The following is an 18337-nucleotide window of genomic DNA, read 5'->3' as shown; positions in this document are numbered from 1 at the left end:
ATGTATTTTAGGGTATTTCAAAAGCAGCAGAGTATTCCTGTTTAAACTGCCTTGTGAAAAATGCAGCTGGAGATCTGAAGCAAGGATGTGTAACATTCAGGATAAAGATATGATTTCAAGAGAAAGGTGTTCAATGAAGTTCTGCACTGGTTGAGTGGACAAATGTGCTCTCCCGGGAAACCGTCTGTGCATTGCGCTTGAATTAAACTTGTGCTGTTACATCTCTTTTTCTGCTTTCCCCCCGCCGTCACATTTTAAGATGAAGCCACATGTGTGCATTTGCATGTTGCTCGTCGTGAGGGGCGAGGTCTTATTTGCAGGAGTGGATTGTTGTTTTTTTTTTCTTGTTTTTTTTTTTGACAAAAATCCAAGAAGGTCCAGGAATGAGTGACACAAACACGGGACACAAGCTGAGAAGGGAAAGAGACGGGAATGGAGAACGCCGCTGTGAAAATGAGAATAAATGGATGTCAATTTCCATGTGGAATTGCTAACCAATGATCCATTAAGCCAGCCTTTTCACAACAGACGAACAAAATAGCCTGAATTAGAAGTGTCTGACATTTCAGTTAATTGCACTAACTATGTCAGCTAACAGTAGCTTCCTACCAGATCCTCATCCTCCATCCACACAAAGCATCCTCACACGGCGCCTCGCGAAAGTATTCACACCGCATGAGATTTTCTGCCCTTTGTCCTGTTAAAACTGCAAACTCTGTGAGACACTAACATATAACAGCACACAAGTGTGAAGTGTGGCAATAAAGTGGCATTTGTTTAAATGCCCTTTTATATTTAAATTTTACCCGATTTAAATATAAATATGAAAAGTGCAGCGCACATTTGGATTCAGCTTCCCTGAGTAAATACTTTGCAGAACTGCCTCCTGCTGTGTTTACAACTGCAGTATTTTTATATATATATATGTTTTTAAAGTTTGTCTCTAGATGTTTGAAACAACATGAGAGTTTATCTGAAAAAATAATCTAACTCTTAATCAAATCTTTGGAGCTGGACTTTGCCTGTATTTGACTGTATTTAGCCACATAAATGTGTTTCTGCTGATGAAAAGCCTCCCATAACATGCTGCTGCCAACAATATGTTTGACCATTGGGGTGGTATATTCAGAGTGTGTAGCATTGGTTTTTCATACATAGCATATTACATGTCTTCCACATATTTGTTGTGTCCTCCAATTGGCTTGTGATGAACTGCAAACATGACTTCTGTGTCAACAGAGGCTTTTCTCTTCCAACTCCTCCATGGAGGATGGGTCTGAAGTCTATGGCATGGTTTTACTTCACTGGATTTTATTTAGGGGAATCAGATTGAAGGGGGTAGACTACATTCATATGTCACACTTTTCAGATTTTGTGAAAAAAAAAAAATTAAATATTGTATCTTTCAATATACTACAACTTTGAGTTGGACTATGACAAAAGTCCCAGTAAAATTCTGGCTTTAGCATAACAACATGTGTAAAGTTAAGAGGTAAAAATAACACCATGAAATTACACGATATGTGATTTTCGACATCAATTTTTCTTCTAAAATAAATTAACCAAACATAATGCACTGTTTTGTTGTTGATCAAATGAAGGAACTTATTAACTTTATGCACGTTCAGTATCAATCCGGACAATTTGTTTTTAGTTTTTTTTCTGCAGGTTGGTAAAAAAATACATCAAGCTTTCCCACTTATGCAACAAACAGACAGAGAAAGTCTTTGGTGTCATGAAAGCAAAAAGGTTTATTCATGTTTGAAATTACACAACTACCACAAGGAAGACTTTTCTGTCCAGGGTGTAGTCTGGTTAGAAAGTAACACTAAACATCTTTAATACATTAGAATCACTGCCACAAATCATTTGTCATGACTTTTTTTTTTTCAGTTTCAGAATCACATACAATAGAAAAAAAAAAGAGAGAAAAAGAAGTCTTGAACCCTGTTGAACAGAGCTGGAAATGTACAGTTCTGAATACTGAAACCTCTATGCATTACAGTTTTTATAGTGATTTTTTTTTTTTCTTTTTCTGAATGATTTAGTAACAAGATGAGCAACATTCAAAATGTTTTTTTCTTCTTCAGTATTTACAACAGTTTTACTGTTTGGTGTTTACCAGCCCCGCCCTCGATAAAAGCCATTAAACCAACAATTTCTTCACCCTGTCCCTGCCCGTTCCCCCCTCCCCCCATTGTGTTAATATTATTTTTATTTTTTGTTTCATTTTAAGTTGCCGTACAGCAACGCAATTTTATTAAAAGATTAAAATATACATTAGATTACATACGGAATGAGGAGTTTACACTGTTGTGAGATGTAATCAAAAATAAGTAGATTAAACTATTAAATAAGGACCAGAAAAGTAGAAAAGAAAAGAAAGAATTCATGATGGTGATATTGTTTAGAGGTAGTAAGTGAGCACTCTAAGCTACGGAAATGTTGCAAATGACTGGTTTTTATGAATGAGGTAAGAAAGTGGCGTATTGATTGGTTGGATGTTTTAATTACTCTTAAGCTATATTATGTACAACTTTTCCAGCGTAATAGGGCGGGCTCCTGTAGGCCGTGTCAGAATGATCTACTGTAGGGGAGATTTGTTGATTCCATAAGCAGTACAAAAGAAATGTTTACATATGTACACAACAACACGTCAAATTATAAAATATGGAACCGTATCATGTTTTTAGTCAAGCAATCAATTACGCTTCTTTACGTTCCACGCTTTGAATAGTCATTTTCTCGCACTCATGCACACACAGCTGTGAGACAAAAATAAATCTTGAGAAGTAACCGCAAAGCTGCCACCGAGCTGTCAGCGTCGAGCATTGTCGAGTCGCCGGACAAGGCTGCGAGCACATTAGAGTCAAAGAAACAGCTGTATTAATTGAAGGAAACGAAAGAGCGCTCAATTATCAAAATGGAGAGCGGTTATCAAATCAAGAATCGAACGAACGGGTGTTTAAAATGTCATAAAATGTCATCTGGTTATTTTTGTAGCAGAGCTGGAGATAATCATCCTGAAAGTTTGGGAAATTATGTTTGGTTTGGGGGCTTGTGGGGAGAGACTGTATTTGTATTTGTATTTGTACGTATTTGTAGTGGTGCATGTTTACCACTACAACAAAAGCATGGTGATTACAGTCGATGCATGAAAGAAAAGGTCTGAGCGATCAGGAAACACTTAGTGTCCATAATGGAGGATGCCATGTGCACGTGTGCGCCGCAGTCACCGGAAATTTTAAGGAAAACTCTTTTGCTTTTTTTTTTTTTTGCTTTTTAAGTCCTTGTCTGTTTTAGAGGAAATGAAGAAGTCCATGCTGCGCTGCAGGGGAAGATGCATTAATCAGTTTGAGGTGTCCGAGTGCACACTTCCAGGCCCTTCTGTAGGAGAGATTACAGAAGATGGAGTCCTTGCATCTTGCCATCCTCCATTAGCCTAGGACACAAATGGAAAAACGTTGAGATTTCAGCTAGACCTGCTGCAACAATAAAGCAGGTCGGCTTCAGAGATGGGAGAGAGCTACATAAATATTATTCTCACTAATGCATCCGGTCATACTGAAACCTTTTCATGGACACAATCCTGAATATACAACATAAGGATTAGGTGAAAATACACATTTCGGTTTTCAAATGATTTCATTAATTAATCGGAACAAGCTTCTTAAACCAACATGAACTAACGTTTACATGAGTATGACTAAGCACATTTTCTTGTGCTTTCTTTGATTTCAGTAGACACAGCCAGGGCTGATTACTGCCCTGCAGGTAAAAATCAAGAAATGAGTTAAATAGAACCATTCTGACAACATGAAAGTTACACATTGTGCCTCAATCTAAAGAAATTAAATGATCAATGAGAAATAAATAAACTTAGACATTTTCAATTTGAAAAGAATTATAAAACCATTTCTAAGGTTTTGCGACTCAGTGGAACTCAGTGGGGAAAAAACCATGGAGCAGTGTTTTCTCTCTTGTCTCAGTTAAGGTCTCTGTTCAGGATTCAACAATAAAAATTAATTCTCCTCTCTACTAATTGCGAAGGAGACTGTTTGGGCATCAGTTTGTAATCTTAACCCCAAGACTCAGGTTATGTAGCAGGACGATGATAAAGACCATCAACAAGTCCACCTCTGAAAGGCTTAAGAAAAAAGAAAAAGAGTTTTTTGAGTGGCCAAGTCAAAGTTCAAACCTAATCTGACGGAGATGCTGTGATGCAAATGGTTAATGCATTAAAACTCTCCAATGTGGATGAACTAGAACAACTGCATAAAGAAGAGTGGGCCAAAACCCTTCCAGAAATGTGAAAGCTTTATTTCCTTGATAAATGGCAACATTTTTGTAAAAACTCATTTTATATTTACTTCTATATCTGATATTAAAATAAGCCAAAATAAGCAAGAAGTCTTTCTTTAAAGAAGACATATTAAAAGTGGCAAACACATTTGCGGAATTGCATCTCCAGACATGTTGATGCCATGTGAATAGTCCAGTCATTGCAATACAGCGGCATCAGCAAAGAGACACCCTGGAAACAAATTTGTCTCTTGTCCGAACCAATGGGAGCAGTCCCTGAAATCAGTGTCTAAGCAGATTTCAGCAGCGGCCGACAGCTTGTCGCTACATATTCTCCTGTCAGTCAAGAAGAGGGAGGGCTCAGCCGGGTGAGGTGGGGAGAGCTGAGCAAAAGTGACAAGGCAGGGCCTCTCCAAGAAAGCCGGCCCTAGCCAGCCTGACTATGCTTTGCTCCAGGCGTGACCTAGCCTTTACTGGATCTCTCTACGTCACCATCAACCAAGCTAAAGGTTAGTCCCTGCAAATGCATGTGGAAGAAGCGGATTGTTGCTGATAAAAAAAGAGGGAGAAAAAAGGAGCTTTGCTGCAAGAGCTTTCACCTTTTTCTCTTTTTTAAAATATTAATATTATTTTCATATATTAACTAGCGTTTTCTCAGAGCATCAGCCTAGGTCCACACGGCACATGGAAGTGAGAAACCTTGGGAGAATGTGAAAAACACTTGATCTTGTTCAGAGCTGACATGCCGACATAGCTTACAGCGATACAGCAACAGTAAAGCCAAAACAACACTAAAACCCTGAACTCTGAGAAAAACCACAAAAAACAACTGCCACTATTTGTTTACATAAAACATGCTCATTCTGTTTCACAGAAATCCTCCTGTAATTTTCAGTAAGAAGTAAATGTGTTATTTTATTTTGATGCCTCAACTCTGAGTGATATTGGGGTGTGTGTGTGTGTGTGTGTGGGTGTGTGTGCGCGTGCGGGCGTGCATGCATGCATTTTACCCAGCAGGCATACAGTAACAATGTAAAGGGAGCGGCTGTGATATACTGCAGAGAGAAAGCTGTCGGATACCATTTCTCTCTCTCTCTGTCTCTCTCTCTTTTGCTCCCTCACTATTCTTCCTCCCTCATCAAGAAAATTAATCTTTACTCTAATGGCTTCAGATTATGCGTTGCTTTACAAAAAGGCGCCATATCAAACCTCATCAGGAAAGATGGAATTCATGTCTGTAAAAGGCTTTGGGCCATCACGTGTTCACTTTTTATAATGAGGAGAAGTCCATGGAAAATTCTCTCAAGCATTTCAAAACAGCTGAAATGCAGAGGAATATGCAGCGGGATACTTATTGTTTTTTTTCATCTAATTCATCTTTTGAGACAAAGTGATGGTGAATACAATAATTTCAGGTGATGAAGTGACAATGCACGTTGTCTAACGTTACACAGATCATTTTTTGAAAGGGGAAACAAATGAAATTTTTGCAATTCTAGTTTTATCGAATAGTTGTGAAATATCATATTAAAGATATGGCTCAATATTTTTAAAGTGAGATTTTGTTAAAACCCTGTAAGCATATAGTATTTCCCCTCTCTTGACGTCTTCATTTAATATTAACCCACATCAGTTAGTTTTGGAGACTGAAGCTAACGGTTACGATCCATGATGAACAAAGACCTAAGAGGACTTCTATCAACTATGAAAAACTTCAAAACTAAAAAAGAAAAACAAATCAAAGCAATTTATACAATCACCATTTACTTTATTGCTTATGCAACAAACAAGGTGCCGCCAAATTTATTCTTGTATGAAATATAATAAGACATGAGGTGTTTAAAGTAGAATAGTGAAAACGTGTAAAATAACATTTACTTGACTTTACATTATTTCAGCACCTTTACACAGGAAGATCACTGGTGATGCGGCTATTCCAACTTTAATTTCCTGTGTAAAAAATGCAAGGTTTCTGTGTAAATAACCACCCAATGCAAGACCCTTGATATTGTTATCCAACTTTTTCACAGAGTATTTGATGCTAAAAGCAGTACTACAGAAGGTGATTCAGTTTAATCATTAGCCATTGGAGTTTAAACTTACATTTAGGCCATGAGGGCTATACATGGTGTTTCCTGCTAGAGCATCATTGTATCCTGCCGTCTGACTGATAACATGGCGCAGGGTATCCACCTAAAGGGACAGAGAAGGTGCAGAAACTGGTCAGATGAATGTCTTTCTGCAGTTCGGACATAACTGCAAGCATGCTAGGTGAAGCAAGAGGTGCTAATCAAAAGCTTTTGGGAAAAAAAACAGGTTCCCAAGACAGCCAGAGGTCTAACTAGCTAACACAGCTAACAGATTATCTTAAGAAATAAAGCATACCAATGTAAGAAGCATGCTCAGCTATAATGTTCTGGGCTATTGATTTGGGTTGATAAACAAGAAAAAAAAAATACCGTAATCAAAGCATTAAAGAAAGCAAAAAAAGCACATACGTAATGGCTGCTTCAAAGGAGTTAATAGTTTATAGGTTGATAATAAACTCACAAGATGGAAGACATTGACAATAAATGATAACACAATGAGACAGGAGGACAGCAACACGGCACAGGAAATAAAGGGGAAACATTGTACCAAAGAAACCCAATACCAAACCCAAGAGCCCAAGTCAAAGCCAAATGCATTCACAAAACGTTCGTAACCAGGAAACTGTTTCCTGGCATGGTAGCAGTGGGGTGGGATTATATTTTGATTTCCAAAATATTCCATCCAAAGCGAAATAGTCAGTAAACACTTCATACAGTCGGATAGCATTGGAGGCCTCACTGGGTAATTTGAGCTGCCCCTCGCAGGAGCGGCATGGCTTTTCCCTTATTTTCTATTTTTGGTTTTAACGTGCTTCAGACTGCACTGTGGATGGCTCAGTACACAGGCAAGACAAGGACAGCTCTCTGTGGCGGCATCTCAGGAACTGTCCCTGGTTGTTGATCCTACCTGTGACTGTACATTGGCTCCGACTTGTGCCCCTTGGTAAGAATCCCCATTCAGACTCTGCATGCTCAAGAACATGTCCCCAGTGTTTGGGAGGCTAAAAGAACCCGAGGAACCTGGAAAGGGAAGATGTAAGTGGCTGAAAACATGAGAGGTCCACAACGGGAGAAGCACAAGACACACACCCCGCCCACGCACAAGCGACACAGACGCGTGTCTGTGTAAACAAAACCCAACTCAGGCAGACAGAAGAAAGTCTCCACGGAGCAAGCAACTATGGGGGCAAAGGAAGGGAAAGCAAAGGAGCCAAACGGAGGAGGTACGGAATGCAGCGGGACCAAATGTCTCATGACGAATGTGGTGAACACAAATGGGATGAGGATCACACGACACACAGGGGGACCGGCTCTACATGTGGTTGGGTCGCCTAAGCTCCCAATTGTTCCACATCAGCTACTTCCAGGCTAAAATCTCACAGGGAGGCATCGTATGGTACATGACAAAGACAATAAGAAGCTTATGAAAAGAGCAGTACCAGTAAACATGTTGCTTAAAAGAGTGTTTTTGCTCTCTGCAGAATCCAGCTGAAACTCTTCATCTTTCATCTGGAATCCTGGGTGCAAGAAAAAGGGACCACTTCATAAGCTCGCCACATCCCCACGCAGGTCAGCCAAGTCCAATTTCAATCAAACGTTATTTATCAACATGGACGAAAGCATCCAGGCTCAATTTTGATATTTCTTATAAATATACAATGCTGTGAAAAAGTATTTCTCCCTTTCAGATTTAGCATATGTAAGGGAGAATCTGTGTTTCTAGAAAAAAAAAAAGATAACTAGAAATACAAAATATTGTTTCAGATGATGATTTCATTTAATAAGGAGAAAAAGCTAACCAAGCCAATGGTCATATGTAGAAAAAAAAAAACATTTTAAACCCTAAAATGTATAATAGTTGTGCCAGCCATGTTTACATCGCTGTGGATTTCTGGTCTGCTTAAGGCTATGCCACGCCGACTTACTCTCATTTACGTCTGGTCCTTAAGAAGGCAACTTCAAATCTAATCTTGTTTACTTTTGGGTCTTTCTTACATTCTACACTTTAAGTTGACAAACTGAAGAAATTATCTCTTAGTTTTACACCAGATGTAACAGGACATACACCTTCTAAAACAATTACACTTTTTTTTATAATTTTACATCAATCAAGATCTTCATAGAAAGAAACAGCAAAGAATAAAAAACACATGGGGCCTTTGTGTTCTTTTGGTCAGCAGTGTTTTTTTGCATTGGAACTTTTCTACTGAAGCCTTTTTTTTTGTCCAATCTCGGTTCCGAGTTCCTTCACTGTTCCATGTTTCCTCCATCTATAGTTACTAACTCCCCCTCTGCTTTGCTGGATTTCCAAATCCTGATCAGTAGTTTCATTTCTTTAGAGCGGAACATTCATGTCACAGTCTTTTTTTTATGTTAAATGAAATCACCATTTGAAAACTTCTTTTGCATTCACTAGTAAAAACGATTTTGATGATCACAAACATTTAAGTGCAACATACAAGCAAAAACAGAAGAAATACTTTTTCCTGCACTGTAAACTCCACATAGTTTCTTATTACCCTTGATTAGATCCCCCCAGCAATTATATTTCATTTTGTATATATATATTTTTTTGGGGGGGAATCTCAAACTATTCAGTGGAACTGCATACCATTACCTTACAAATGACAAGAAGTTGACAAAGTCAAGGGAAAACAAATCCCATGGCATCATTCTGAATACACTCACTTTTTTTCTTTCTTTCTTTCCCCCCAAAAACATGTGTTCTCGGTTCACAAGTCAGGAACGCTCTCTTTATGCATGAGTTTGCTTGGCATCAACTGTCTTATAGACAGGAGACACTGTGATCCCCAAGCTGGGAGCAGAGCCTGTCACTCTTGCCAGTGTGAATGGTGCATGAGTGAGTGTGGTAGAAAGGCAGCAGGTTTAGGACTGAGGCTGAGGGCAGATCATTTATTTGATTTCATTTTTTTTGTTCTTTTTTAGACGTACGAATGCCTACCGGAGTTGGGAGTGGTGGGGGAGTTGGCCTGGCTGTTCTGCACCGCAGCGGCTGCAGCGTGTGCCGCGTTCACGGCCGTCTTGGCGGCGTACAGGTTGGCCTCTTCCTGAAACTTGCCGATGTTCTTCTTGTACCGGATCCTTTTGTTGCCGAACCAGTTGGATACCTGTGTGCGGGAGACAGCAGAGGGAGGAGGAGCAAGAGGAGTCAGACGTCAAGCAGCCACAGCAGCGTGCATTCAGCAGTGTGATTGTTTCAAGATGTCATGTTTGGGTCCATCAAGTACCCAATTCCCAGCCTCTGCGGTGATGTCCGCCGGGTACACAAGCTAATTAAGCCGTAATCAGGAGCCACTTGTGTCTTCTCATGGATAGGAGCATGACACACACCCACATCTGTCTCCTGACAAAATGAAAACACAGGAGGCTCCTATTGCACTAACATTAAAGTCGGTGTGACAGAGTTTCTCTAACGGGACTGTTTCCAGAGGCTGCTGAAAAGTTAGGAACGTTCAGATTTTTGTTCACTGAAGAATGCTTCCTGATCCCGTTTCAGTGACTAGTTGATTGACACCTTATGCAAATAATAATAAAAAATTCTTCACAGAGTAAATGTAATAAAGCAAGTTGGCAAATAAAGCTGTGAGATATTTAGCTTGTGTACGGCAACATGTCAGATTTTGCATAAGCACCAAAAAAGGAGGAGAGGGGGAAAAAGTTAGAAAAATTATAAACTGATCAACTTGTCTGAAAATATTATTGAAGCTTTAATGAAGACTCTTGTTCCAAACTAATTATATTTTATATGCAATGTGGCATGACATTAAAGCAGCAGAACATTTTTGTGTGTTTGTATGCACGCGTAACTGGTGACTTGGAGGATTGCCTCGTAATAAAATGCGTAAACATGTGCAGGAGAGTAAAGACGTGCAGCTATGAATAGCCGTTACATACAATGATCAATAAAAAAAAATTTAAAATAAAAAGCGGCAGTAAGATTTTGTTAGAACATTCAAAGTTTTGTACAAACGTACACATTGGCTGTGGCTCGTCATGGCAACCGATATGAAGGTTTAAAAACAGTTTCAAACCAACTACGATTTTGCTGCTACAGTCTAAGCGTTTTCAAAGAAAGTTCCAGAGTGACTTAGGTTTTCTCCAACTTTAAGAAAAATAGGGTGACATAGTGCTGCCCCTCCCTCATCTGTTGCTGCAAACTTCCAGGATTTCCTTGTTTATACACATTTCTTACTCTATAAAGACTGAGAAGGCAATAAGGTGGATGTTTATTTAAATAAGGAACAGTTTATCTAAACAACGCGTTGCAGATAAAATTATGCATTGGCTATTCCAAATGTTATATTATTTCAATGGCAAAAATAATATTTTCTTTTCTCCATAAAATAAAACGATTTAGGTTGATTTAACACATTGTTGATTAGAATTTTTGAAGAAATTGTAAGTCAATATTTATCATACAGTGAGGATTTCTGACCCACCAGCTGAGGTTTTTTTGGTAGTCTTACAGAAAGCAAATGCTGTAACATTTTTTGTTGCCAAACTTGCCTGCTTCATTTACTCATTTTGATTTATTTCTTTAGGAGAATGAGTTGGGGTTAAATAACTTCCTACCAGCTGAACCACAATAATCCGTGCGCTACATTTTTTATGAGCAGCTCCTATATTTTCCACTAGTGAAATCCAGGTGGTGACGTTCTTCATTTATTTCAGCATGTTTTAATGCAGAACCAAAATTTCACAAGGAAGAAAAAACAAAAACAAAACAAAAACCCTTTGGCCGCATTAATGTCAGGATTTGGTTAGGTCCACATCTAGTTCAGGCTTAAAAGTGTTAATTTTATTGGAATGATGACATCCACAATCATACACTGAAAAGTTGCATCAGGAGTGAACCTTATGTGCAAATGCTGGCTCTGCAATAACAGCGGAATAATAATGAGATGATGCTTGTTTTTAATGGCCCTATAAATTAGAGTGTCTTGTCGCTGTGCTGCAGCCCCCCCTCTCAGGCCCTTGCAGCCCACGGCTGGACCAGCCAAAGAGCAGCTGCCCCTAATGACGCTTTATTTAATTTCCACCCATGTGCTTAAATTTTAATATCCCTAGCAGTCCGCCAATGCCGTGGTGTAAAAACTGACTGGATTTGCAGGACATCAGATCATTTCTATCCTGCACGTCTCTGCGCTCTAAATCTTTAATATCTAGGCAATTAAAATTAATGACCATTCAGGCGAGGCCCACAGTTGGCAGGGCTTCCTTGACATCAATTGTTTGATGGGTTTACCTAGAGGTTAAACTAACAAGCAAGGTTTAATTGGAAGCAATGAAAGCCCTGGCCATCATCCTTTTTACTTAACCTGCTTACAGTAGATTGTAGGGCCAAACACCGAGCAATATTCTCGCTCATTTAGATAGCTCACATTGTGGCCACAAACCAACAAAAAAATCATACAATTTTCTTCTAATGCTCATCAGTGTGCTTAATTTAACTAAATGCTCATGCAGTGCATTAAACTAATCAACATGTATGAAAATAAAAATCTATATTTATATGTATATATTTATAAAATCCTTTTATGAGTAATCCAGCCACTATTTTAGAACATGCTATTACAGCAATATAGGAAACAGTCACCAAATTTACTTCAATGCCAATTTTGTTTAAATTTTCTTTTTTTCCTCCACATTTCTCTGTCTATTGCTCCGGCTTCCAGGTATCCTCAAGTTTAGCTAAACAATGAGCAAATGCGCTGCAGTGTAAGGTGTGGAGCAAAACCCAATCTGCAGAACTAATTCCCTTCAGTCTCATGAGAGGCAGTGCATTCACTTCACTTCTGTGTTTGGAAAAAAAACAAAAAGAGTAAGACTATGAGACTGCAGTGCCTAACATGAGCTTCCTAAAAGACACATAACATATACAAGTCAATGCATATATGTTGCAAAGACATAATAATATTGTATAATTATGACAATTTTACAGACTGGGAAGCTGTTCTAAATAATTAAAAACTATTGTTGCCTAATTAACTTGGCGCCTGAATTATCTGGGTAATCTACAGCAATAAAATAACCCTCTTTTGTAAATTTTGTAATAATTTCTTTTTTAAAAATCAGACAAAAAGCTGTCAGAGCTTGGCCCTCTCCCAAATTTATTGTCACACAAGATTAGAAAAGCCATGCCTCTTTAAACATTAATAAGTGATGTTTGAACTGGAAAAAAGGTTTAGGAATCGAATGTAGAGATCCAGTCACAAACTGGTATCAACTGTGGCCTCTAAAGTCTTGGATGAAATAGTCTAACGTCATGATTTTGGTTGCAACACACAAGTAAGTATGTAAGTACAGAGCCAATGAGGAGGTGTCAAGCTCTGACTGAACTTCAGCGATTCTGAAGACTGAGGCATTTTAAGAGTCCATGAAGACAGACATATTTTAACTTGGCATTTGAAACCAAGGATCTCTCTCAGGGATGACTTCTGCACATTACAGGCATTTTAAATGATCACTGCTAAACTGATGCCGGGTGTTTCATCAGCGATGATGCATCGAGCAAAGCCGCAGAGTGATATTGGCATACCATACACAACGGATGGTGTTTACTTAATGAACTATGTGTGCAATCAACAAAGCAGGACAAAAAAGAGCTACAGGGAGTTTGAAAAATGACTCAGCCAGGGCTTCAACGTGACCACAGTGAGTTTGTGACTGAAAAGGTTCAGTCACTGTGAGGGATTATCTATATACGCCCAGCGTTACAGCGAGGTTTTAGGGTTTTGACTCAATACCAGTCAGAATGTAGGATGGTATTGTGATACGGCTCCGTGTCCGGGGCGTATCTCTGTCAGGGCATCACTGGTAGCTCATATTTTGTTAGTTGAACGTCTCTGTATTTTCTATTTCTTATTTGCATGTCGTTGCATGCACTATAAACACTTTAGGAAAATTAGATCGTTCACTGCGGCTGAATGATGAAATTGCCGCTAAAGTTTGCCTCTAATAATGCTAGCATTATTGGTGGTAAATTAAAGGGACATTTAACAGATTTGTTCATCAGCCTGGATTGCCTTTGATTTTCTCTAGTTCAAACTAAATCAAATGGTAAGACCTTACCTTTATATGTCTGTCAGTAGGATAATTGAAGGTTCTTCAAAACCTTTGCTTCACTATTAGTACCATCTCAGAATTAAGGTGGCATAAACCCAAGTAATGTATATACTTGTCAATGCTAAACTGGATTATTTTACCCTAATCAAAGATTGTTCAAAATATTGTTTGTAATATGTGAAAAACCTTTATTATAATTTTTGTTTAGATTTATTTATTTCAAACAGACAAAAAGTAAAAAAAAAAAAGAAAAACAAAACAAAAACAAATAATAGTCATGCCAATTGACATGCAATTGTACACAAATTATTGAAAAAGAAGCAGGTAGAAAGTAAAATATCTCATGATTTCCTGCTCCTCTGATACAATCATCTAAGCCTAGTAAAACCTTTAAAGTATCCCCACATTAACTGAAACTTAAAACTCACATTCTCACAATTGACTGTACACCTATTTACACATTACTAACATAAAAATAAAAATTTTGCCCTTTCAGACACCCACTTTATACAACATAGCTTCCAATCAGTTCATTCTTATACAGTTTATTGAAAACACAGTAAAACTGTTTTCTGAAAAGTGTTGCTAAAGTCTAGGTGTATTATTATTCCCCAACCAAAATGATTCAATAGGATTGTCTGGTATGCATTCATCAAGAAGAACCCTATAAATAGCATCTGAGTTCAGGTACTTTATAAAGAAAAAAAATATTAGAATCTTCCACTCAGGTGCAAAGAAACAGAGCCCTGTGTCGAGAAACACGGAGAAAAACACAAACCAAAAATAAATTGGAGCACTAATTAAAATTAAAAAAAGGAAAAGCATAAAAATAATAAATCATGATAGTAAATGACTATAGAGGAATGTGACACATCGTTACACACAGTGATTACGTGGGTGTGATGCAATTATAGATCTGTGAGACTTGCAGGTACAGTGTAGGCAAATACTGAATATTGTCATTCACTTTTCAAAATGTAAAGTCAAACTTCACATTCTTTTTTTTTTTTCTCTAACATTAGCATTGCTCCATGTGTGAGAGGGGGGAGGGGAAAGGTTCTGTGCAGTGGAGAAAACTGGAAGCCTACGACATTCAAAAAGAAAGAAAGAAACCAAAAAAGAAAAACAAAAGGAGGTTGAAAGAACATGAAAACATTTGATCAGGAGAGGTTATGACATACCTGTGATACTGTGATGGTGCTTCCCACCCCCTGAAGGCAAAAAAGAATGGGCTTTTACAGTATCTGACTCTTCACGACTACACTCAATATACCCCCTCCCCACACACACAAAACACTGCAGATAATTGTATAGATTCATGTTTCCATGTTATTGTGTCTCACGAGGACAGCCACAGAACAACAGAGGATAAAAATCTTTATAGTACAATCACAGCAGAACAAAAAAAAATAAAAAAATAAAAAATAAAAGGAGAGCACAGGATAATAATACTTTGGATGTGTAGGGGTTTGAGGGGTGTTAGATGTGAGGGATATTGCCTTCAGGTGTACCCAATGAGGAGGCTATGATATATAGAAAGAGGGAAAGCCTCATCTTTAAGTGTAAAGTATAACAGTGAATTAGCAGACTCCAGCCAGGCCACTTGAAGGGAAAACATTCGGATAAATACCCAATTTCACCCAGAGTTTTGAAGCACCAGCCTTTAACTGCTTTTCTTAAAGTAATGGATGATGCCATTTTTATCTCCCCAGCTTATGACCTGAACGACTGACCGGGCAACAGAAAGACGGGGAGAGAGAGAGGCAGAGCGAGAGAGAGAAAGGAAACATGGTGGATGGGAATGAGAAGGAAAAATGTCAGGGGAGCCACAGTAAGGAAGGACAGCATACTGCTATGATTGAGGCTAAGATGATATAGGCCTCCCTTCCCCGTGGCCCTGCTCTGACTGACTGGGACTGGCCTTGACTGAAGCATCATTAGGCAGTCACAATGTCAAGGTTAGCAGAGGACATTGTGTCTCGCTGGTGTGACCCACTGTAACGATCCCTCTAGGCTCCCCCACCTCGTTTTGCCCAGCAGCCCACTGTTAAGAGGAGCGCTACCCACCTGGGAAACGGTGATGCTGCACTTCTTGGCCAATTCCTCCTTAGCCTCCTCGCTCGGGTACGGGTTGCTGAGGTGCGAGTAGAAATATTCGTTCAAAATTTCCGTCGCCTGCTTGCTGAAGTTTCTCCTTTTTCGCCTGAGTGGAGAGAAAAGGAAAGAAAAAAAACACAGAGAAAAAGGGCCTGTTAGCGAGACCAGCGTGAACCCGTCCGTTTGTTTTTGAACTGCACAATCAGTCTCACACATAAATGGTGAAAATAATGAGGAATTGTTTTTAAGGGCCTCCGGGAGAGGAATATCGTGTCCTGCGCATAAAAAAAAACCCTAGTGAACTCGGACTTCAATAAGCTGACACACACACAAAACGTGCGCTGTTTCAAAACACATACAATGTTTAATTTGGTCTGTTGGTCTCCAATCCCCAGTCCAAGCGTGTAATGTGGAGAGTTTAGTGCAGCGGATGGGTGGGCTTTGTGATGGAGCGCCAAAGCCCAGTCGTAGTGCATCTCGGTGCATTATAGAAATCACGGCATGCACAGTTGAGCATTACTCCTGAAGTGCCACAGCCTTGGGTTCTGCGGCAGAAACAAGGAAAACTCTTAACTAGATCTGGGTCCCCTTCCTTCCCAAGGGCACTACTTATCATGTTGTTGAGCATTTGCTTATTTTGCCTTGTTTACCGCGCTCCACACAGGCGGCAGCGGGCAGCAAATGTGCTTCCACTCGGCTTGTTTGGCCAGAACTTGTGCTGCTCTCGGCGTAGCTCCACACTGCACGGTTACTGTTAGGGATTAGAGTAATCCACAACACCTGCCGATGACCTCCCCTCCATCCATTACGCATGACTCGGCCCGCATTTCACTTGGTCTTAACTGCTTTCAGGTGTGGGGCCGTGATTGTCTTCAAAATGGATAATGCATGGAACATGGATGTAATTAAATTCATGCATCTCTGAGGTGCTCATACTGTGTGCTGTGCTAGAAAGGCAAGAGTAACTTCAGACCTGCACAAAAAGTCTGCGAGAACTCCCCCCCGCCCGCTGGGTTTTGCTTATGTGGGTCACACAGAAGCATAAAGGAAGTTTTTGAGTACCTAATGCACACGTACACACATCCTTGTACACACTCCTTTTCAGATCCCAGGATTTTATAACGGAAAAAAAAAAAAATAACATAAAAAGTACCAAGATAAATAATTTTTGAAATCGATCCATATTTAATGTGACACGTGACCTGTGTAACTATACTGAAGAACAAACAAATCTGTTAGGGGGGAACATAAGGAAGTAAAAAAGATGCAACAATCTGGTTGCCTAAGTGTGTACACCTTTAAAATCATGTTTTGTTTAAAGTAAATACATTTTGATTCGATTTATGCGTTCCGTCTTAATGCGTAGGAGTCTATCGGCATCTAACGTTACGTCTCAACAATGTTCCAAACGTTCTCCATATCTATCATGTTGTGAGGATGTCTCTTGTGCAGAGCCCTCTTCAGACGACCTCAGAGATTTCCTGTCAGATTTTGTTCTGGACTCTGCATAGACCAAAAAACTTATTTTTTTCTTCTCCTTCTTTTCTTTTTGATTTGCAGTGCTTGAACTTATTGCAATGTGGAAAAATGAAATCCCTCTTCTTCAGGTTTTCTGCAGACACCTGAGAGTTCTGGATCAAAAACTGACTGATATTTAGAAATATATCATGACTTAATACAATGTAAGAAAAAAGTCTAGTTCAAGTAACCTTGAAGCATGATGGCTGCCATAACCATGCTTCACTGTGTTTCCTTGATGATGTGGTGTTTTCTTTTTGTGTCAAACATACAACTGAGATTAAAGGCTCTAATTTGACTTTAATTTGACCATAATGCATTATTATTTTAGGGTTTTGGGAAATTTTGGCAAGTCTTAGTTTAGCTAGTTTGGAGAATACAAAAGACTGTTGTCCGATGTAGGATAAAACATCTAAAAAATATATATATTCTTCCAGGTACTTCTTTGTTACTCTTGGCCTCTCTGACAAGTTTATTTCAATCAGTTATGGAGAAACATCAATTTTCAGTGATGTCACTTTTTATATTTTCTGAAGCCATTGCTGTGGACTTTTTGTATTCTTCTCCTGACTGATACCTTTGTGCAACAAGATTATTTAGTTGTAACCCTGTGGTTTTAAACTGAGGTTACTGTAATGACATATGTTGAGGTTAATAGAAATCTTACATAATTCAAGACAAGACCCAAATATATTAAAAGTGAACGTTTATTTACTAATGCATAACATTGGTGATAACTCTGGATTTCATATTCTTGTCTCTGGAAGAAATACAGCAGTATTTTCCTTTACTTTAATATTTCAATAATTTAAAGGGTAAAGGTAGCTATTAAGTAATTTGCTTACTTAGTAATTAAAACTGTATTATTTGTAAATCAACTAAGAGCATTATTTTATGTAAATATTGCAATTGAAAGAAGTATTAGTGTGATGTAAGATGCACTGTGTATTTTATTTGGCTTTGCCATTTGATTGGTCACTGAGACAGTCCGTCCGGTGCGTGAATTGTGATTGGTTGAGAGAAGAGGAGGCGGGAGGAGGAAGGAGAAGAGAACCGTGATGGTAGAGAACGGAGGGCGAGAACGAGCGGACAGGAAGTGAAGAAAACACACTCAATGGAGAGAAAAACTGGACAAAAGTACGGAAGAGGACGAAATTCGGGAGACTTTAGAAGAGCTTGGTCGCCGCGAGAGCGACAGGACCAGAGGAGATAGACGCAAGTAGTCCTGACGAGTTTTGAGCTAA

The 18337-nt window shown here is 39.0% G+C and overlaps 1 protein-coding gene across 9 annotated transcripts in view; it reads right to left on the bottom strand.

The window, feature by feature from the left end:
* Nucleotides 1-1730: 1730 nt before the first annotated feature.
* pbx3b (pre-B-cell leukemia homeobox 3b) overlaps nucleotides 1731-18337 on the bottom strand; it is an 80527-nt gene continuing 63920 nt past the window's right edge. For 2 of the 9 annotated variants that reach the window (XM_028034454.1, XM_028034455.1), the window contains exons 5-11: nucleotides 15546-15681; nucleotides 14660-14689; nucleotides 9355-9520; nucleotides 7832-7909; nucleotides 7300-7412; nucleotides 6406-6495; nucleotides 1731-3442 (exon numbers count right to left, since the gene is read on the bottom strand). In XM_028034454.1, the coding sequence (XP_027890255.1) occupies nucleotides 3350-3442; nucleotides 6406-6495; nucleotides 7300-7412; nucleotides 7832-7909; nucleotides 9355-9520; nucleotides 14660-14689; nucleotides 15546-15681 (706 nt within the window). In that variant the 3' untranslated portion in view covers nucleotides 1731-3349. The remainder of the gene's footprint in view (nucleotides 3443-6405; nucleotides 6496-7299; nucleotides 7413-7831; nucleotides 7910-9354; nucleotides 9521-14659; nucleotides 14690-15545; nucleotides 15682-18337) is intronic. The other 7 variants (XM_028034456.1, XM_028034457.1, XM_028034459.1 and 4 more) reach the window with 5 other exon arrangements.

The sequence above is a fragment of the Xiphophorus couchianus genome, chromosome 12, assembly GCF_001444195.1.
Source record: "Xiphophorus couchianus chromosome 12, X_couchianus-1.0, whole genome shotgun sequence".
Taxonomy (NCBI): domain Eukaryota; kingdom Metazoa; phylum Chordata; class Actinopteri; order Cyprinodontiformes; family Poeciliidae; genus Xiphophorus; species Xiphophorus couchianus.
This window is presented reverse-complemented; position numbering and strand designations above follow the sequence as displayed.